Genomic DNA, 23,362 nt, shown 5'->3' on the forward strand with positions numbered 1-23,362 from the left:
CCTTTTTGTAAGTATCGACTGTGTGACTTTTATTGTAGGAAATGGATTGGTGTCAGTTACATATTCACATAAATTGTTATGTTGTTGTTCCTTATAATGTGTAACCAAAATAAACCATTCATTCTTTCATTCATTCATTCCAATTGTAAGTATGACTAAAAAAGTCCCTAACGATGTAGTGGTTTAAATCCCAAATACGATGTTTCCCTAATCCTAATCACGTCAAAACGCAAAAAAGGGTAAGCCCTACCAAGTCTCCTACACGGGAGTACGACTCACAGACTTTATAGTTGTTTAGCCTCTTTTTGTTACTTTACTGTGTCTTTGTATGGTTGCTATACACCTCTCTGTGGTTTAGTGTCTCTTTGCAGTCATTTTGTTTTTGTTTGGAGTCATTTCGAGTAGTTGTTTTGGTCTCTTTGTAGTCATTACATGTCTCTTTGTACTTGTTTTGGTCTCTTTTTAGTCGTTCCATGTTCCTTTGTAGTTGTTTTGGTCTCTTCGTAGTAGTTACATGTCTCTTTGTAGTTGTTTTGGTCTCTTTTTAGTCATGTTTCTTTGTAGTTGTTTTGGTCTCTTTTTAGTCATTACATGTCTCTTTGTACTTGTTTTGGTCTCTTTGTAGTCGTTACATGTCTCATTTTAGTTGTTTTGGTCTTTTTGTAGTTGTTTTGCGTCTCTTTGTGGTCATTTTGAGGCTTTTCCTGGTTGAAACAGGTCTCCTTGAGATACATTTTGTAGGTGAAGATCATACAGTCTATGGTGAAGACCAGTGGTCCCCCTAACAGTTTTGGCCTGCACTCATTAAGCTATCCAGGTTTGGGGGTCTACATTGTAGCATTGATGTCACGAGTCATTGATTAACTGCCCAAAACTACTACTAAACTACTGAGACACCTCATATCATCTAAAAAGAAAAGCCAATTTGTTAACTGCTGTAGGGTGAGTCCCTATTGATTGGAAAGTAAAGGTGATACATCAGTAAAAACAAGTATCCAACACTCACAATGCAAACATGAGGGTCTCAAACACTCTTGTCTGTTTCTAATGGAAAACAATGCTACTTGTCAATTAACATAATCCAAATCCCAAACTATGATTACACTAGAAAATTCTTATTTAAAGCAAAGAAAAACAAATTTTAGGACACCATACCTGATTCCAGCTTCCAATTTCTTCTTTTCAGATTACTAGGACTTCGCCACACGCCGTTCCTAAGGCTGCACAGCATCAAAACATTACAGATTCAGTGCCAATTAACCCTCCCCCATCACCTCGTAGTGTCTGCCTTCCTCACTACTACATTGCCAAACAAACTACAATGACATCTCAGAAGTTTCTACCCAGTTTCTATGGCAATGAGAGAAGAAGAAGAGCCTTCTGTTGTACGACTATAGCTGAACATGATGACTATACCGCAGCATTTCGGCGTCTTTGAAAGCAGCAGTTTGAAGCGCTTCTGCCTGGGGGATAATTGCGGTCTTCCATGAAATATTAACTTGGTTCTTTAGCTTGAGACTTGTGAAAACTGTGGAACATTGGCTGTAGTTCTGCTCTATCATATCACAGGATTCATGCAATCTAAATTAATCTCAATGTTTGTTTGTTTGAGATTAGTAAAAACAAAATATGTAAAACATAAATAGTTTGGATCAGCAAAACCCATATATACACCCATACACTTCACTTCAAATACTTCCTCAAGACCATTTTTCATTCTAACATTTCTACAACATTACCCACTATGTTACTCCGCGCAAGCAAACTAGCTCTAATTAGAGATGCATTCAACAGGAACAATGTAACACTCTTTTTGCCCTTTCAGCTCTCTTGCTGCTGATGCTCACAGCTCAGTTTTGCATTTCAGCATAAGTAAAAAAAATAAAAAAATAAAAAAAAGCCTTTTATCTGATCAAATCTAAGGGTGGAGTACATCACAAATGTATTGCACAACTGTCAAATGGAGACCTGTTCTCGACCTCAGGTTCAAGCTTTTTTCCACAAAAATGTATGTTTCTTTTCCAGTTTACACGCAGTGCAGTTATTATGTTGTTGACAAATTATTTTTTCTCAAGAAATAATGAGAATTTCCACATGTGCACTACAGAATAGTAATAGTAATTTTGAGGGGATGCTTATTAGTTGGTGCCGAGGGTGACAGCAGTCTTCCAAAGTCCATGTTCATGTAAACACACTGAAATCCAAATTATTAATTACCTCAGCCCCACAGGGAAAATTAAAGGTTAAGTTAGGGAATGATGGTTTCTTTGGTAGCGAGGCTGCAGGCTGTGACACCTGTAGAAACACTTCTTAAGAGCTGTAATTTCAAGCTGCCTTTGGACCGACTCCCTGGATGATCAATACATGCTGCTCTCTGTCATGTTTTCCACACACTTTGGCAGACAAATAGTTGGCATAGCACGAAAGCCAGTTAAAAAATAGGCTAGCTCTTCTTCACACTGACTTGGCTCCTGTTCCCTACACACGTCCCCTTTGCAGTCAGTATAATCTGGTCTAAACAAGAGTTGCTGCATTCAGTGAACATCACAGTAAACACCAATGCAACACTTGCTACTGTATTGTATTCAGAAATGTATTTATTTATTCTATTGTGTGGGGGATTATTTAGAACATTACACTAACAACCGACCGTACCAGTAGAGCAGAAAATCATGGCTTTGCTGTGTAGCTTCCAAGGGTAAATGTGTGTGTGTTAGATGTAGAGATTGACACCATAACCAGAACTTGATAGGCAGATGGTTGGTCTCACACAACCATCTGACGAGAAGCCGCCATCGTAAACCTTTTGGAAAAAACTACTTTGTAGGTGACTGGATGAACCATCAGTCTATCACAGGCTGCCGGAACAAGCTGGGAGAAAAGCGAGACATTTTTCTTCTCTTTTTCCAATGAAGAAATATTATCATGTTATCCGCCCATTAAATGGCTGTAATGAGTTATCAGCCTCATACAGTTGGGTTAGAAGGTGCCTGCTCTACATATTAGTATTTGTAAAAGGCCATTATCAGCCAATTAAATGTCCGGGACATTTTCGTTAGGTTTCACTTTCAGTTTCATTAGGTGTTCGGACAAAATGGAAGACCTTTACTCCAGAAATAATCACTACAGCCACTAGAGGTAGGCACCTAGTAATAACTGTTAATATAGGAGGCCTTTTCACTGTCAGATAACAACCTTATGGACCTACTGGATGGATCAGGTCCCTTTTATCCCATATTTATGAGGCTGAAAACCACTATAACGCCCATTCAATCATTTAAACTAGGTAGTCACACACACTACTTGAAGCCTGACAAGATGGATTTTCATGTAATCTAATGATATTGTGACAATCCAATTGCACTCTCCTGCCTGTACACTAAACATGAGGCTACTGCCTGCAGCTGGTTAGCTTAGCTTTACTTAAAGACTGGAAACAGAGGGAACAGCTACCCTGACTCTGTCCACAGGTAATGCAATTCACCTGCATGCACTTCCAAAGCTAAACAATGAATATGGTACATCTTGTTTGTTTTAGTTTTACAAAAACATAGGTATAGAGGAGGAAACAATGTGGTTTTACAAGGGTGATATGCGCTTTCACAATCCAAAGTTTAGTCCGTTTCAATCGAACTCTTGTGCGGTTAAATCTTTGTTATGCTTCATTTGGTCGCTTGTGAGCGTTCCAATCGCACTCACAAAACAACCGGTCTGAGATCACTTGAGACAAAAGGGGGTCTCAGTCTGTTTCTAAACAAACCCTTGTGCTGTTCGATTGCACTGTGAACATAATCCGACCCTTTTACAAGATATTAACCAAAATGCAGCAAGTATGGGCGACCTGTGAGCTGTACACAGAGCGACAGATGCAACAAGACTGGGAGAAGACTGACTTGGACTTCTGCTGAAGTCTGATGTTTGCTTGTCATCTGGGCCAAAGAACACATACAGGAGACGCCACAGGTCCACAAAAACAATTACGTCTATAAATCTTTCGAGATTAACCGGAGGAGAAAAGACTTCTGCACATGATAGATCAGTGCAGAGTCATGGTAAAAAAAAACTTCTATTGCAATACATCATGGTGCGTTTGGTTCCATGTTGCTTTGTTTAGTTCTGTGTTTACATTTTCCACTGTTAACTTTTCAACCAATAAGAAATAATATTGTGGGTAATACTGGGTATATTTCCAGCCCTCTGTCTTCATACAGGCCCAAACAAGATTAAAAACAGAACAAACTAAAAGCATTAATTTCACTCTGATTCAGACTAACCAAACGTACTTGGGTAGTGAAAGCCTTAAATATTTCTTGGCAAGGTTCTAATTTAACAGGCTTTAACCTTTCACTGAACAGATATGAGAGTGGTATCAAACTTCTCATCTATCTATGAATAACCTTTTCCCTTTCTAGCTCATTTCCACTATCACAGCATGCACCTATATCACACAAGTGAATATAAATACATACTTCTTGCTTCACTTTCACCTCTAGTCCTTTGATAAGAGCATCTTAAAGTTTACAGACAAAATGTATCCTAATACAAGCACAGACTGACATGAGTCTGTAGCAGGGTGATGTTGGAAAAGAGATTGTGATTATAGAAACTACCTTCTGTAAATAAAAGCTAATAGAGGCCAACGTCCCCAAATCCCATTTCAGAATCCCCTCATGCACTAGTGAAGACAGCTCAAATATTGGACATGATTACACTGTAGTCCACTAATCAAGCCATTCTGCTTTATCTCTAATCTTATAAAGCATTGTTGGCTCCTGATTATTCATGAGCAGCCTCAGACTCATTGTGTCAGGCCACTGAAGCAATTGTAAGTCATGCTGAGTACAGTCCATAGGGGAGCTGTGAAACACAACCAAATGATGAGGAGGAGGATTGCCAGCAAATGAGCCTTGATAATTTAAAAGGGAAAAGATCAGCGTCATGGCCACACTACACTGTTTCTCTCTCCGTCGGCTAAAATATGCAAGATAATACACTCTTCCCCGCTTGTACATACACCCACAGTCATGTCCAGACACATGAAACCACACACATGGGTTCAGAATCACACGACGCTCCCGCACCCGCTGCTTGATTGTTTCTGTCCACTCGAGGTTATTACAGTGCTAACGGCCATACGAGTGCACCAAAGCATCTGTGGCTTTGGCATCCTGGCGTTTGGCGTGTCGTCAATCACCGTGAAAGTCGATTGCTAAGTGCTCACGGGCTCTGGGGCCGATTGTTGCATGCTCAAACAAGATCATTGTACTGTAGCTTACATGTACACAGACATACATTTACACATACATGTACACACGCGTACATTTTTTAGCAGATGCATATATTCAAACAAGCACGGTGTGATGCTCCAACATGCACAAACACACGCACAAAAGATTCAGATGAGATCTGGACCATCTCCATCAGCCTTCTGGCTTATTGATCAGTGTTGAAATGGAGTTGCTGATCAATCAGGAGGCTGAAACCAATCAGACTCACACGCACATGTGTCCTGCCTGATCCTGTTGTACTTGTAAATGCTCTCTGGAGGCCAGATGACGCTTGTGTTACCAAAGGTGGAACTGATCTGTCATCTATTAGAGAAACAAGATTTTTTTTCCTATAATCAGTCACCTATCTATGACGTACATCTTCACCACAGCCATGATGACAATATTTCTTGTATAATCATGTCTGAGCTTCTTCTGCCCCTTGTTGCTGTTGTGTAATTCAAAAAATGTACAGTTGATGGGAGTGAAACTCGTCCCTTGGGAGAGTTTCACTTCCAGCAACTTCTCCTTTGTGATTCGTACTTTTTACAGTCCGTGAGAACATGCTGCAGGATTGCAACATGCACATGAGTTTCTGCAACTCCATCTAAGAAATTAAATGGTGGGAGCATCCCGGTGGCTCACAGGTAGAGCACATACAACAGAGGCTTAGTCCTTGCAACGCAGCAGGCCCAGGTTCACATCCCTGTCTCCCTCTTTCTCTACCACTATCAATAAAGCAGAAAAAAAGATTTCATACCGTGAGCTAGCATGCACACATTTTCATTAATTCTGTCTCATATATGCACAGATTCTTACTGATCAGCAAACAGAAAACACACACAAATATCAAAAGCATCATTTTTGAAGAGGGGTTGTTTGAGATGATTATCCATATTCAGTGTATCACCTACAAAAGATGGCAGCGAGCACGCCCCCAGGGCTGGCCTGGAAGCTAAGCAATGTACTGCTGTGGATCTGTTTAAGTATATTCTATAATAAGAAAATTTTTACTTCTTTGCCTTGCCTTCAGACAGTCTTGTTTTAGTCTGCGCAAGGAGAAATTACGCTGTTCTTTCGTTAAAGTCTCCAATTTTGACCTCAAAGAACACAAGCTGCTGGTTTCCTGCTGCTTCGAAGTTTGTTTGTGTTGTTGTGTAACTTTTGTGAATCCAAACTAACCCTTTCAAAGTCACATAATAGCATAGAAAAATTAAATAACTGAGGCAGCAGTAGACAAGCAACTCCTGTGTTCTGCCGGGTAAATTGAATATATTTGTCAATGGAGTCTGGTGGCTTTGACAAGAGCATAGAACAGCTTTATTTTTCCATGCGTAAACTCTAACAGGGCTGTCTGGCAGCAAGGTAGAGCAGCACACATATTCTAAATAAAGCTTTTTTTATGTGCATAAAATACATGTTACTGAAGCCCCCATTTGCATCAGTACAAAGCTTAGCTTTCATGCCGATTCCTCAGACAACCCCGCTTGTCCAAAAAATCCAAACCATCCCTTTAAACAAAAACATGCATATGGGTGAAAAGTATCTTATGCACATACACACACTCCTGCTATCTTCTTCTCACCCACACATTCACACAGTTCGATATAACCTGGGGTGTTGCAAGGAAAATGGTCCGAAAGTGCAATTCATCACTTCTGTCTCTTCTCCCCTAAAGCAATACTGACCTTTCCCTATGATTCATATGACTACACACAAGCACACATGGACAAGCGTGCAAACACACATCTTGGTTTCTTTTTTTGTATATATATATAAACCTGGTTTATGTTACTGTCGCAATTTGAGGCTTTATAATTCAGTAAAACTGAGACGTGTCTGCAGGGACTGGACCCACAAGGATATAGCTGAATATATATAAAAGGCTTCAAGGAGCAGAAGTGGACTGCAAAATACATTACAATATTGGCAAATGTATTCCAATTCATTTCCTTGTAATGATGGCCATCTATCACAGCCTTTATTTTATTATTTTTATGCAGATTTGTATTGTTATGCTAATGTTACCGTTACTTATCCCATTTCTGTTCTGCTGACTGGGACTTGCTGGAGCCAGCAGTCAGTGTAAGTTCTCATTAGCGTTCCATGCTTTGTTAATGTAATTGTGCTGCTCTCCCAACAGTGTTTTACAGCACTTTTCTAAGTTTGCAAAGAAAGTGCTCTCGGGGTAGGGTAAAAGCTGTACACAGTGTGAGACTGTGAGGTGTAATCACTGATGAATTCTACCCATTCCTGTCTCCAAACAGCCAACATGATGGAAAGCTTTTTCCTTCAAACAAGAAGTCTGAATATTCAATCACAGTCACCCCAAAAAAGTTTTAGTTACCTCTTGATTCTTAGCATGTCTTGTTTTCTGGTCAGGCTCTTAAGATTTTGTTACCACCTGACTGAGTCCAACAAGCAGCTTGTCTCTATCAAAACACATCAATTAAACAGAGGCAATGACGCCATCAGCTAGCAAGCTTCACATGAACTAGTTCAGTCTGCAACCCAGATACACAAGGGGGGAGGAAAGGATGGGGGGAGAGAAGAGGGAGGCAGAATAGAAGCTGCAAGAAAGGGAAGTAGAAGGGGGAGAAGATAAAATGGAGAAAGGCACTATTGGGCAAAGAGTGATGGAGGCACACGGGCAGAGAAATGGAAGAAGAGACACAGTGAAAGAATAAAAAGGGAAGAAACGCTGAGAGCCTGTGAGTAGGTGAAATGAGAAAGATGGGGGAGAGGATTAAGGCAATGAGGAAGACAGCTCTACTAATGCATATACCATGTATTCTCATCTGGGCTGAAAATGCGGCTTGTTTTGTACCATGTTGCGCCTCTCCATCCAATTTCCTGCCTCTCATCACTGTCAAAGCAAAACAAATAAAATCTTTAAGGAGGATGGATTACCTACTCTTCTTGTGAAGGATGGAATTGGAAAAACAAAGGCTTGGAGCAGAACAACGAGAAGTGTCACCTGACCTAATAATTGATGCATTTGCAATGACACAATGCCTGTAATTAACAGGTAAAGGCACTGTAAATACATAATATCAATAATAATCTGACATATCGGCTGCTTTATTCATAATTAAACGCTGCACAGCTTTTTGTTTTTGTCTATTTATTGTGTCTAAACTTGGAATTGCTGTGCAGTTGAAGATTAAGAATAGGCTACACAAATATTGTTAGTATACACAAATATTATTTGTAGAATTTGATTCCAGTGGTGGCTGTGCAGGATTGTTCCCAACTCGTGTGATTTACCTTTCAGTCAGCTAAAACTTTTGGTCAAATCAAACATTTTTGTTGACAAATCCGCTTGGACTAGCAATAAAGTTAAATAAAGTTTTACTACCAATGCAATTCAAAACATCCTAATTTCTGATGCATCTTTTCTCTCCTTGTTCTATTTTTGGTATTCTTACATAATACAATTCTGGTCTTCAGTACTGTCATGTCTAAAGCAAGAGTTGAGGCATTCATTCTTGCATGCAAATGATAGCATGAGCCACACAAAATAACCAAGAAAAACTAACTGTTTTATTTTGATAGCATGCAATTGGAAAAAAAATATCTTTTCACCTAAAATCCAAACAAGATAATAAACCACTCACAACTTAGTTTGCATTTGTAATGATGTCATTCACAATGTCTTCAACAAAACTATTCATTCAAGGTTTCAAACCTTTGATGCAGCTCATGTCAGGATTTTTGCAACTCCTTTAAGCCCAGTCACAGAGCAGAGAGGTGACGAAGTAAAGAGGCCAAATTTGTCCTGTGTTCGTTGCGAGCACTGGGGAATTTCTGTAGTAAAAAAGCGAAAAATCAAGTATAACATGTCAACAATCAAAGCAATGTTGCATTCCTGCTTTTTTACACATGGGGAAATGTTTTATCTTTGCAGAGAACATTCAGTTCAATCACTTGCACTATGTCCCAACAACCTCATTTAGTCCTTGATGTTCAAAGTAATAGATCACACATATTTTCTATGTTACAATTAAATTTGCATATGTTGATAAAAGATTCCAGCGATACAGAGAATTCTGAGTTAATAGGCCAAGAACATTGGAAATAGCTTCACTGTATGGCCCTGTACTGTATGGAGGCTCTACCATGATAATTAAATGAAGCATGAAAATATCTTTTGCTGCAGGCAGAGTTTAACAGTGGTATACATAAACAGGAAAGCCAACAAAGGCTCAATTAACTGCAGACAATTAAAGCAACATTGTGATAATGACTATACTGTGATTGCTTACTTAATGATCTATTATTTAGTTGCAGCAAACTGTGAATAATGAAAAACCTGAACTTGTGTATATTCATATTTTAATATGTGTTGAGTAGAAGGTGAAGGCTCACATCCTCATCATCACATCCATATCATGATCCTGTCTCCACAGCCTGACCCAGTCAAAGACTACAATTATTCATTAGACAACATAATGATAGGCTTGTACATCTCTACTTTCACATATGGAGTACATATGTTTCAGTCCAGCATGTAAACATATAGCTCTCTGAGCAACATAAACCACTCCAGCCACATGAAAACAGCTCAACCATAATTGATGATATTAGAGGGTTGAAAAAGGGCTGAACCAGAGTGTGTGTGGTCTGTAAGTTGTAAAGACAGAGAGCAGGCGTGGGTAACAGTGAGTGGGCATGTCCAGTAAAGTCGAAGCAGAGGTTAATTACAATTTTGAACCTGGTTTTTAACCTTTAGCTGAGCCAGGACTTGGAAGACAGACACTATTGGAAATATACCGTTGGCTCTTGCAGAAAAGGTTATCTTGTCTGTTTTGAACTTAAAGTGTTAGATAAATAAAGAAGTTACATAAGTTTGTTTCTGAAAAAGAATAGTTGGACATTTTGGAAAAATGCCTACTCGCTTTCTTGTTGAGGGATTGATGAGAAGATCAATACCTCTCATGTCTGTCTAGCTTAGCTTAGCTTGACATTTTTGGAGCTTAACGGTAACGGTTACATTGGCAAGCAAACACTAATGTTAGGCTAGGCTAGCATGGTTAGCAAGATGGACCCGTAACTCATGTTAACTGTGATAATAAATGGGATGATAATTTTGGCTAGCGAAAAAAACAAGTTGAAAACAAAATGACATAATATGAACACCCGACTCCCTCGAGTGCCTTTTAGTACAACGGCATTGAACAAGATATTTTTAAGGGAACTTATATTAAGCCTAGCTTAGCTTCATGTTTTTGGAAGTATAGCTGTTAGCTATAGCTAACAGTAACAGTTACCATTGGCATACAGTAGCAAACGCTAATGCTAGGCAAGACTAGCACTGTCCGTGATTCATGTTAAATGTGATATTAAGTGGGATGCTAATTTTGGCTAGTTTTTCTTACATTTTAAAAACAAAATGAAGAAACATGAGCAACCGACTCCCTCAAGTGTCTTTTAGTACAACAAGAACAAGACATTTTAAGGCAGCTAAAATGTTACAATTCAAAGGTCTGATTGGGAACCTGACTTACAAGATGGACAAATATGCTGTATTGAAGACTACTTGAAGTAGCAATTGAGACCATAAACTCAATAGGAAAATGTTTACTGAAGTAATAAAAGAAGTGAGAAGTAGGGTAATCTTCTCATAGACTAAACAATCTGACTTCTTTTTGCAACCATGGGAGTCACCCCCCTTTTTAGAAAGAATCCAGGTTTACGGCTTTCAACATTGTCCTCCCTGCTCAGGCCTAGAGGTTGACACCAAATTGTGGTTTTAAAGATGGTTATGTGCCAAACTGTTTCTTGGCCAGGAGCACTAACTTCATTGTAATTGCTTATTTTTACATTGAATTAAAGAGCTGTAGAGGTGGATGACTGTTTGGACAGGGCCAGGCAAGCTAAGCTAACTGATGCTAAGTGTTACTTCATATTTAGCTTGCACATTTTCCTTTAAGGTTTGGGGGTATTCAAGGTTTTTGAAACGCAACGTTGTTTGCACTGGGGAAAGAAAAGTTTCCTCAACCATTTGACAGATTTCTCACCTGTCAGAAGAAGAGAAAGATTTCAACACCAGTCCTATATCAAAAGTCTTGTTGAGCTGGGCATTTCTGTTTTTCTATCCACTGAAGAAAGCCATTTTTAGCCAAAAACTTAAGTGAGTACTGGGTAATAAGACCAGCAGGCAGCACAAGGGCGGGGTGGATTGAATTAGAAAGCGGCCATATGTCGGCCTTGTGATCACAGAGTGACTTAGTTATACAGTGAGGGAGTGGCCCGTAGATAATGAGCATGTACTGAGAGAAATGTAAAAGTTGAATGAGCGAGCTGAAGGAGTATATCCACTCTGATGTAGGTTAAGTTTGCTTTTTCCATGTTCCTGTCTCTTACACCTGTGCCATTCCTCTGATTTCTGTCTCTCAGACTCTTCTTTCATTTACTGCCACCTTCTCTGCTCCTCTATTACCTTAATTTTCTCTCTTCACTCTCAGACACTTCTCTCTTCTCTTGGTCTGCCTTAACTTTTGATCCTTCATCAGTTGCTTTTTAAGTCACTTTGCTTCTCTTCCTCTCTTCATGTCTGGTACACACTGTCTGCATTTCGGCTGTGCTTCTCATCTTTTTGAAATTGGGAAATCCACTTTTTCTAACACCATTTTTTCTATTTTTTTCTCTCTCTAAGCTCTCATTCAGATCATTGAAAACCTGCTCTGCATCTTACTCAGCTCCCACACAGACTAAACTGGGGCCTGGAGAGAAGTGGAAAATGTTTGAAAGGACAGTGAGTGAAGCTGCGGCGGCGGCAGACAGACAGGCAGTGTCCTGGCATTAAATTGGAAGGAAGGTTTTGGGAGCCGCTTGAAAACGCTGCTGCTCTCAAACTGCCACACACACACACACACACACTGAGTGGTGGTTTAGAGACAGTGTGGGAGTGCATACGCCTCCGTTTCCCAAAATAACCGCCAGATGAGGGGCAGGGAGGCAGGGCGAGGTTGGTACAGGAAGATATAAATGGATGCTAATTGTATGGCTCCTTCAGATTACACTGAAATCCAGCAGACTCAAACACAAACACACACTCTTTGTTCATGTTCTTATGTTCTGTATGTGTGTGAATATGATCCTCCTTGTAATAGAGATCAGTCTACACACACGGTGCATACATGGCTTTACTCACACATGCTCAAACATGGCAGATACAGATTAAAATGAATAATTGTATGGTTCACCAATGGATTCTCCAAATCCAACTAAAAAGAGAACTCCCATGTATTATTTCTATAATCCCTCCAAAAATAGAGTTCAAAAGAGGCGAGTCTCAACAGTCATCTTCTGGAGTCGCTCCATCCTTATACACCAAAAGCTGACTGTGCGGACTCTGCCTGTTTGTCTAAGCTTAGAAACTCACATTAGTTCTATTTGGATTCGCTGAATTAGAAGAAGCTGCATCACATCGCCTCGAATCCCGTCACAGTTTGCACAGAAATAGTTTGCTCCTCCTACTCAAGTGTCACTTACTGACTTTGCAAAATAAACTAATTCTGTTTCTAATCTCACAAGAGGCTCTTAATGGCAGAGAGGGGAGAGAGAAGAATGATGTAGAGGAGGAGAGGAGGAATAGGGGCAGATATAAATGGTAGATAATTACATGGTCGCTCTCATGCTTTCATGAGAGGAAAGTGCAAAAGAGCAAAGTGGAGAGACAATCAGTAGAGGACGCAGAATGCCACACACATATACAGTATAGTTCTATTGTAGTGATTTTGTACCAGCAATAAGGGATTGAGGGCACGTTTTTCACATAAGCAGCAATCAGCCAAAAGCATTATTTCTGCAGTGCCAGCATTTAAGGAAATGAGAAACAGTATTTTTCCCACTGACGTAAATTTCATAAAGGAAATTATCATGAGAAACCCCAATCCTGACATCATAATACATTTCCCACATGTTGCAAAATATGATTTTACAGCGACCAGGCGCTGCTGAACATGAAACTAAATTATGTTGTATTTTTCCCCAAGAAACCACAAAACTTGTGACAGGAGATGATGCAGCGTGACCAAAGAAGAACACAGCTCAGCAAACGCCAGAAAAGACCAGTTTTTAGACCTGCATCGCCACCTGCTGCACACTTAAGGTATGACAACAAACCTATATCTTCCTGTCTTACATGTCTCAGCAAGGAAGAACAGAAAAGAGAGAGGAAAAGAACAGAAAGATTGAGCACAGTGTGTCCTTCTTGCTTTCCGACTGGTGGATGTTTAAGATGCCTTACCACAAATAGAACCAATTAATATTACTATAGAGGATGATTATTTCGTAATTTTCAGTAAGAGACAGTATAATCTGTGTGTTTACACTTGCATGTCTACTAGATCCTGCCCCACCTGTTCCTTATCAACATCTGACCAAAGCAAATCTCACAAAACTGTTGCGTAACATGGGCTCTGCCCTCCCTGTTTATTTCCTTTTGATTGACCTTTATCACATTTTTTATGCTGTCTAATCCCTTTCAGAGAGAAACAAAGGAAGAGTCTTTTGGAAGAATGACACCATATCAGCAGGCAACCTAACATGACCAAAGCCCAAACAGGTATTTCCAAGAACTTGTAAATGCATATCCATTTCTCAACGTTTCTTTCACAGGTCAAGAATGAAGAATGAAACTCAACTCTTAAGCTAACACGGATAAGAAGTCTTAAACTCTTTCGGCTGAGGAAGACAATATGACATGATTAGAAGCACAAGTACGAGTAAAATTACTCCAACTTGTAGGCTACTTGTATTTTTATTTTATGCTAACTTTTATTTTATCATTAACATAGGCTTCTAGTAACCATTCAAAACAGGTGATCAGTTTATAAAATAAGATGAATTTTACATTAAAAAACTACCCAACAGAATATTGTGGTGCCACTTAAACCCGCTGCAACTGCAAAAACAACAACAAATTGCTGCTTACACATTAATACAAAATTCATAATATTCCAACAATATAATATAAACTAAACATCTTAAAGAGGCCATTGTGCTGCATGGTAAGAACTTATTTAAGTAATTTTTTTGTAATACAACTACAGCACATGAACAGTCTTCAGTGCTGTAATGTGGTTGAAAATGTGAAAAGTGTTGGGGGATGGGGGGGGGGGGGGTTTAAACGCTGCAACAACAAATAATGCAAAATGGTTTTAAAAAGATCAGCACAAAACTTGAAAACGTTTTGAAAGTTTACTGTTTACTGTACAGTTAATGAACATGTCTTCTACCTCATACAAAATACATTTCTGTCTTATCAAATATTTTTGTTATCACCATTATTATTTCATTAGAATTTTAATACAGTTTTATCACTTCAATGATCTAAAGTTGGTTATAAGCAGAAAACAACAATATTAGCCTAATATAAAATGAATTACCTCATTTGGGAGGTTTTGAAAGCAGGACTATTACTTTTAAGTATTATCAAACACTGGTGTTACTGCTTTTCTTATAATATAGTACCTAAATCAAAACACCTGTACAAATGGAAATAGATATAGATCAGGGATGGGCAACTAAAGACCCGGGGGCCGCATACAGCCCGTACCCTCACTCGAAGTGGCCCTCAGTACAACTACATGCATTTGAGCATGAAATCTTAAAAGTGCTGTGTAAAAATGCACAAACTACTGCACTGAAAAAATAAATAAATCACAGTAAGTGTTTATTTTTTATTCGCTTCAAACCTTTTGTATTCCTATTTATGTTATACATGCATTTGAGCATGAAATATGTTAAGTTACTGCACTGTTAACATATTTAAAATTGCAGTTTCATCATATCTGGTTAAGTGCACGGTCCTATATGTGGCCCTGTGGTGGTGTCGATGAAAAATTGTGTCTCCCTCCAGCATTTAAGTTGCCCATCCCTGATATAGATCGATATAAATGGCCTGACTTCTGTCCATATGAAACCCTGCTGCGCCTCTACACTAACCTTTGCGGTAAGCCGGCGAGACAAACAAAGCCCCAGCCCAGTCCTAGCTCGCAACAGTGACGTCAGCGCGCAGCAGCGGTGCAGTGACGCGCGGCGATTGGGTGAGCGAGGAGCTAAACTGTGTTATACAGTAAAAAGACAAGACGCCGATAACAAAAACAACAGCTGCGGCCGCATGAGGCCAACTAAGGACAAACTCGCACTTTTCGGGCTCACACTATAAAGATTTCGGGTAAGGAAACCTATTCATACTCCTTTTTTACACACTTCGTTCGCTATTTTAGCCCCTTCAGCAGCTTCCGCCCTCTAGGAAGTTTCTTTTGTCCTCTTCAGTCAACAACAACAAAACAAGCGGTACAGTGTGTTGACCGGGGAGGAAGGTGTGTTGGCTGTTTTTTTTAACAACAATGTACTTGCAAGTTGTTAATGATATAAATGTATGAGTCCGCGTTGTCAAAACAAGTCTGTTATCTTGCGGGTTGTAAACCGTGAATACCTTTGGACTGGCTAATAACACGGACAGCAAAGCGAACTCGATAGCCTGCTGGGTGTGTTAGATAGGGCAGCATCAGCGATACAATGGATGATGCCATTTTATGATTCTTGAATAATTAGCTAATGTGCTGTGTGACATTAAAATGGTAGTATAATAAACATATGTAACCTCTGTGCACCTTTTTACTTTTATAATAGAGATATACCTCGTAAACAAATGTTTTGGTCATGTCATTTGTATGGACACCATGTCTGTTTCTAGTTCTTTTAAACAGGTCAAGTCAAACAGGGATACATTAAACTACATTAAAATGGTAGTATAATAAACATATGGAGACCTCTGTGCACCTTTTTACTTTTATAATAGAGATATACCTCGTAAACAAATGTTTTGGTCATGTCATTTGTATGAGCAACATGTCTGTTTCTAGTTCTTTTAAACAGGTCAAGTGCGGGACAACACTAATATTAGCCAACAGTGTTCTTAATATAATTAAAAGTTATTTATTAACCTATTCTGTGCACAATATGTGCATTGCCATATGGTCATCTCCATGTCTGCAATATACAGTAATTTGGGGGTTTCACTGTATCCCTGTTTGATTTTTCTTGAATCTTTTCCAGATGTCACGATGGCTGCAGTCTTCACTATTTCCGACAACGAGTCAGAGCCATCGGAGGAGGTAGAGGAAGGAGAAAATAACCAAACATCAACTGAGCAGGAGCAGCAGCTTTCTCAACGCCATTCCCTTACTCTACCTGAGCTCAGAACACCAGGTAGAAAACCTCAATTGTGGGAAATGGGAAGGTGGAGCTGTTAAAAGTGGAAAGACATGAGCGGAGATTTGGCAACCAGGCCACAGTTGAGGCCATTGCGTGGTTACACTTTATCTAAATCTGCTAAAGTATGTTTGAGCATCCTTTGCTACAGCCTGCTCCAGATGGGAGTCAAAAGTTTATCCTGCTTTATTACTGCATTTCCTGCCTGTTAGTAGGAGTGTTCATGTTAATCCAAACTTGCCCCATCTGTCAGCACCCTTTTTTTCTATGAAAGGAGATGGGCACACACAGACATCTCTGTAAGATAGGACTAAACGTAGTTGAATTGCAGTGTGTGGCAGCATACCACAACAGTATGGAAAAATTCACCGGGGTGGTGATGTTTAGTTCAAACCTAAAGCGCTTGTTTGCTTGTTTTAATATATCAGTTTCTGGAGAAAAAGAAAGCAATATCCTGTTATTTTTGCTGTGCCAATCTACTTCTCTGTAACAGCTGCTTCAATGCAGATTCTATTCTTGCACAAAAGGAATGTTTTTTATCCTTTTCCCTGCATTTTATGTTGAGCTAAACCTGCTCCTGTGAGGCATTTCAAGCCCCTCTCACCTTTGTCCTCCGTAGCAACCGGTCGGATCAGGCTGAACTCCGAGTCCCACGCCTCCACAGTCTCCAGAGATGAGGAGCTCCAGGCTAGGGGGGAAGATGAGGCTGGTACGCCCACTGACGGATTTCCATTCAGGGGACGGTCCAAGTCGGCTCCCCCTGCTTTATGGGCAGCCAAGAAATACGGCCGGCAGCTCCGGAGGATGAGCGACGAGTTTGACAGCTTGCTGGACAAAGGGGTGAGAAGGAGGGGTCAGAGGATGGAGGAAGGATTTAAAATGGGTTTTCCTAGTATAACTGATTATTCGTTTATTTTTAACTTGACCCTGTGTGTGTTTCATGTAGGAAATGAGGAAGGTGAGGAGTGCTGGGTCGACCAAACAGATGCACCACTCTAAAAGCTGGTGGAGCTACCTCTTTAGTCACCAGGAGACAGAGGGAGAGAACAACCACCATGAAAACCACACTCACCGCACTGAATAGGCACTGAGAGCGGAAATAAGAGGTTTGAGAAATGGAGGAATCGATGGGAATGAGAAGAAAGCAGTGGGGAAGCCAAGAGAACAATTGTGAACAAAAAGACCTGCTCTGAGACGGGACAAAAGAGAGGTTGATTTAAACAAAACAAGAAAAATCCAAACACAAAGGCACGGGCTAAGTGGAGGGCTAAGAGTCCCATCCTGGTTTGTCATTTATATATGTCATTGGTAACTACATTTAAATAATTTTTGTATTTGTGTTGGTTGTGATGTTAAAAGATATTGCTGGGCAGCCCACTGTGAAATGGTAAAAGCCAGTCAGGCATGAGCATAGACTGTTGGCTATCTGAACCCCATGGAATGGATCAAGTGAGGGGCTAAGAGAAGAGAGATGAACTAAAAGAAAAGGTGGATTAGAGCGGTGACTGCTCAGTAAAAAGTTGTCTCACCCATCAACACTATGCAATATACTGTAGATGGAGGGATAAAAGCACTGAAATCTAAACACCAGTCTATTTGAGGCCACTTTGAATGCTGTTAGAATTTCCTTCCTCCCCTTCTTGAGGAGATCACCAATGTCAATGTGCTACTAATGCTCCAAATGTTTGTGCTCAAACACAAGCTAATTGAGACCACTGTAACTGTGTGCCAAAATAATTTGCAGGCAACAGAGGAAAGAGTCTAGAAGGGGAGGATTTTTATTAAGTATTCAACTCTGGCCTTTTTCCAACTTTCCTGTTCCAATACCTGCAAGCCAGTACCACTTAAACAACTGTACTTGACTATCATTAACTGCTTTATATCTCAAATTTATCAAAAGAAGAACAATCTTGTAAAAGGACAATCTCTGACGATGCAGAAATACTATCTTTTGTAAAACTTCAGGGTTAGATTTTATCTGAAGACAATAAACATACATATAAAAGCACAAACCAATATAAATGTATCTTTTTAAAGCCTTGGATTAGCAAAAAAAAAAAAAAAGACTCTGGACTTATGTGTAAATATTTTGTTAATATTTTATCAAATTGCAGGGGTGGGGGTTGTAAGCAATGTGGTTTAGCCAGAATTTTATTTTACAAGTTCCTATTTTACAGGTTTACCACACTATTTAATAAGTGTGGCCAACCTAGCAATAGGCAGTGTACAATCCATGGCTGTTGTGATAAATGTTATGTGCATATTTAAAGATGTGGGATGAATTAACTGCTGTACAAGGAGCCAACACATGAGCCTTTAGCCCTGTTTATTCAGTACCCAGTGCTAAGAAAAGGTGGGTTTAGAGTCTAGTCACATTTAAACACAGTCGGAAGGGACGTTAACTTGACTTTTCTGAACTATTTGTAAAGTTTGTTGAGAAAAATCAGTTTTCAGTCCTGTTGAGTTTATGAAACAATTAGTTTAAATGCAGGTTGTTCAATTTAATTTGCATCGGGATGTGAATATAACGAGATCTTAATATGTCAAGCTAAAGAGTGCTGATCGGATGCTAGATGCGCTTTTTAATGTATTATATTCAGTCTTACTTGGCACCTATTACACAAAATACTGCATTTATTGGAGTTATTATTCCTATTAATTATTCTAAACTAAGATCAGCACTTCTACACAGCTTGGTAAATATGATTAGGCTATTTGTGACTTGTTTATCAATATGTGATTATTGAAAATGGTAATAGGTTTTTTTCTAGTGTCTTATTCTCTTCCTCTCGACTTGTAGGGTTGAGTTGTGAAGTGCTCGGGTGTGCAGGCTAAGGAACTGCATTTATATTATCTTGGAACTAAAAAAAACTTTACACCTCTTTTATAGCTTTTTCTAAACTTGGTTAATAACCATTTTTAATCAGAGAATTTTTGACAATCTGAATGGCACCACCTTTTTAAGATTTAAGTCAACTATATGTTTAGTAACATGCAACCCTGACTGTGTAAGACAATTCACTAAAATATTTCTTTACACTGAATAAGTATGTGGTCTAAAGCTCTCAACTCAATACAGTTATACTATACTGTTACATTCAAACTACTCAACTCAAAAAAAGAAGAAATAACTCCACTTATATATTGGATTTCTCTCACACTAACAGGAAAATCAGGAATGAGTGTTTAAGTAGTTGTGCCGTCAAAACAAATATCATTTTACATTAAAGTCACCACTCTTAGGCCTGTGTATGTACTCTGGCACATCATACAGTTTAATCAGCTGGCAGAGAACATGTACATGGTGTTGAGAGCTTGTGGCCAGATATGAATATGGATTTTGAAAGAGTATAATATTGTCATGAACTGCCTTGAACATGTTGTAACCTGTGATGTAACACCACATAACCAGCCTTGTCTGTTTACTCAATTTACCGCCTTAAACTTCACCGCTCGCTGTCACAGATTACGCTAAAGAAACAAGCACAATGACGTGGCGGTGCGTTTGCTGTCACAACTGTGAGAAAATATTATAAAAGGCAAATGCTGGAAAAGCCATTTCAGAAGAAGTCCTTCAATGGTTTTGACTTTAAAACATTTGTGGCAGCGAATGCACCCCAGAGGAAAAACCTGCCTGGGCACCTGGAGTTTTGCAACCATCCTTGGTATTACTTGAATCTGGAGATGTGTGTGGAGAAAATCGAATTTTTCCTTCTTTGATTTTTTATTTTGCTGAATTAATTTTCTTTTTTTATGACTTTTGTAAATTTTCTCTACAGCTGTGAAACTTCTGGTATATGCTGTCCTGAATAAATAATTTTAAGAGTGGTTTTAAAATCTGTCTCTTCTTCAAAAGGTATCCAGTACAGAGGACACTCCTCAAACACAACACAAGAGCCAGAATATTATATTGTAATAGTATTATTAGAGAGCAGAATGAGGCAACAAAGTATATGAAACAGCAAACATTTTCAGTCAGTCGGCAACACACTTACAGGCAGTGCATTATAAGCATGAATAAATAGTACCTGGTATTTTTTTCTTGTACCACGTCAGTCGAGGTTTCAAGAGAGCTGAGTCAAAACTAGAAGGTGGGGTTGAAATGCTGCAGATTGGTCGGAAAAATCAACAGGAAATCCTGCACAAACACCTACTTTTTAATAGCTAAGCTACAGTCAGTTGCAACTTCAATTAATTTACTATTAGCACTAGAAAACATTGACGGTCAGAGCTAAAGAGCAGTATTAAAGAGGCAGCATGGAAGACTGTGTGTTCCACGTGGTCTATCAAACCACTAGAGATGCATCCCTGCAATACTTCCGCCCACAGTCCAAAGCTGACAGTCTGTCCATGTCTGTGTCACTCAGTGTGAAGTCAAAAAGCCTGGCATTGTCCTTTATTCTGTCTGGATTTGAAGACTTCGGGAGCACTGGAATGCCCTGCTGCACAGCCCAGCGCAACAGGACCTGCAGAGGTAACAACAGATCTGTGTTTTTCAAGTGTTTGTGCTAAAACAATATTTATTGAAAAATGAGTGGGGAGGCTCACCCAATTAAGACATTAAGACACTTCCTGTGTGTGTTTACCTGTGCAGTTGTACGTTCACAGTTCTTTGCCACCTCCATGACCACAGGATCAGTGACCAGCTCTCCTTTCCCTAAGGAGGAGTACGCTTGGAAACACACTCCATACTCCTCACACACACTCCTCAGCTCTGTCTGGCACAGCTTTGGGTGAAACTCATCCTGAAGAAACAACAAAAACTCTGTCTGCATTAGCTCATTGGAGTGCATAAAACTTTTAATGCATTTGTGAACCATTATGTATGTTATATCTCATCCATCCTCTTTTGACTATTAATTCTACCTGGAGCAGTGCAGGAGGGGTTTTGCAGCTCTGCATCAGCTCTCTCATGTGTGCTGGTGTGTAGTTGGACACTCCGATTGCCTTCAGCTTCCCCTGGCCATGCAGCTCCTCCAATGCGGTCCAACTCTGAGCTCGATTACCTTGAATCAAATATTAATTAGGGCGTTTGATGATCGGTGTTACTCAAGTACAACTACAATGTGGAGGAGGAATGTGAGAAGACAGCTTGAATCTTATTTCTTATTTAGTGAAGTATTTACTTATAAATTAGTTTATACACCTGGCTAAAGAGTGTGTTCCTTCATGTGATTTATTTTTTAACATAAATGACAAACAGGCATGAACGGTTATGTTTCTAGTGAACTAGAGTATATGAAGGAAAGTATGACTCTTTACTTGAGTTTTGTGGGTCTGTCACCTCCAGACCATTTGTGCCAGGCCAGTGGATCAGATAAAGGTCTATGTAACCCAAGTCCAGCTGAGACAGGCTGTGGAGGGCTCCTTCCATGGCTCTCTCACCCTGATCCATAGAGCCCAGCTTACTGCAGGGACAAAGGAGAGAGGCTTGTTGAGAATTGTATAGCGTGCCTTCAAGTGGCTTAGCCCTAGTGCCTCAATATAGAAACCAAGAAAAAAAATGATGTGATGCGGACAACAAACCAGCATAAGTATGCATATTCATTCATATTCAAGATTCATGTTTATATAATTGCTGGAACAAATTATTCTGCCATATGCATTATATTACATCACTTATTCAATGGCAGTTGAGCCTAGATACATCACCTGGTAATGAATACATCCTCTCTGGTTAAGCCATGTTTGGGCAGGAACTTCTTCAGGGCTCGGCCCAGTTCAGCTTCATTCTGATAGACGGCTGCACTGTCAAAGGACCGATAACCAGCAGCCAGCGCTGCGTCCACAGCCCGGCACATATCTTCAGGACTCACCAACTTGTAGGTCCCCAAACCCAGGATGGGCATCTGAACCCCAGTATTTAGGAGGACAGACTGGGTAGTGGAGGAGGAGGAAGACATCTTTTCTGAAGGCACTTATTTTCTTTGTAACTATTTGGTGCAGTGAGCAAGAGGGAGAGAGAGTTGAGTGAGAAATAAAGTGAAGATTTTCTTCAGTAGTAAACATTAACACAATTGTATCTGGCCTGCACTTGCACTAGAGATAGGTACACTAATTTCTTCAGGTTTTCCATTGCCCCTGAGTACAAATGTCAAAGTGACAGTGACTACAAACGCTGCATGACACTTTCACTAAGCTGGGACAATGTAACTAAGTATACAAACTCTTTGTGACATCATGCCCAAATAGTGTTCAATATGAACGTCACAATATATTGAACCATTACCAAAGATGCTAAGTTAATGTGACATCTGTGACGCGATACTTGCTATAACAGAAACGTCACAGTTCCACAATCAGGTGAACAAGGTGTGCGCGCCATTAAATGCTTACATTAACATAATTAATATTGTCATCTCACCTTTCAGTGCACTTTCAGTTGAATTTCTTTCCAGGAGAGTCGCAACAAATGTCAATTAAAGGAAACGTAGACTTATTTCTAACTTTAACCGTTGTACAGAGTAGACTGTTTACAACTACTTCCGCTGCTCCTTCAGCTACACGTGGTGAGCTGTCATGTGACGACTGGATGTCGCCGCTGATTGGACGCAGCGCAGCTCGTCACGGAAGAGCAAGAAGCCGGAAGGCGGGAATTCTTCCACAGAAGCTAATTTTGAGTAATATAAATAAAAAAAAGGATTTCTAATAGTTTGAAATAATAAATGCTGTTATACATAGAAGGCTGTAGGCTTTGTCTATCTTAAATGTGTCTTAATTAGCTAACTAAACCAATTCTACTGCTCTCAATAGTCATCATTAATATATTATTCTGTAAGTTGTGCCACTACTGGCCTTTGCTTTTCATAAAACTGGATCCTTCAAAGCTGGTAGTTTTATTTCCAAGATATGCTTTCTCTACAGCT

At 39.6% G+C, this 23,362-nt stretch overlaps 2 protein-coding genes across 2 annotated transcripts; one reads left to right on the forward strand and one right to left on the reverse strand.

Annotated features, from left to right (window-relative positions):
* The first annotated feature begins 15,293 nt into the window (after positions 1-15,293).
* Positions 15,294-20,324, forward strand: badb (BCL2 associated agonist of cell death b). The gene is made up of 4 exons (XM_059355047.1): positions 15,294-15,453; positions 16,341-16,493; positions 17,116-17,336; positions 17,443-20,324. The coding sequence occupies exons 2-4, from the start codon at positions 16,349-16,351 to the stop codon at positions 17,578-17,580; spliced, it is 504 nt and encodes a 167-aa protein (XP_059211030.1). The 5' UTR covers positions 15,294-15,453; positions 16,341-16,348; the 3' UTR covers positions 17,581-20,324.
* Positions 20,325-20,328: 4 nt separating this feature from the next.
* Positions 20,329-23,013, reverse strand: LOC131989734 (glyoxal reductase-like). The gene is made up of 6 exons (XM_059355041.1): positions 22,861-23,013; positions 22,149-22,429; positions 21,759-21,904; positions 21,363-21,502; positions 21,083-21,241; positions 20,329-20,962 (listed from the first exon to the last, which is right to left on the reverse strand). Exons 2-6 carry the CDS (start codon positions 22,397-22,399, stop codon positions 20,783-20,785), a joined length of 876 nt encoding a protein of 291 aa, XP_059211024.1. The 5' UTR covers positions 22,400-22,429; positions 22,861-23,013; the 3' UTR covers positions 20,329-20,782.
* Positions 23,014-23,362: the final 349 nt, after the last annotated feature.

This window comes from Centropristis striata, chromosome 17 (genome assembly GCF_030273125.1).
Source record: "Centropristis striata isolate RG_2023a ecotype Rhode Island chromosome 17, C.striata_1.0, whole genome shotgun sequence".
In the NCBI taxonomy this organism is placed as follows: Eukaryota; Metazoa; Chordata; class Actinopteri; order Perciformes; family Serranidae; genus Centropristis; species Centropristis striata.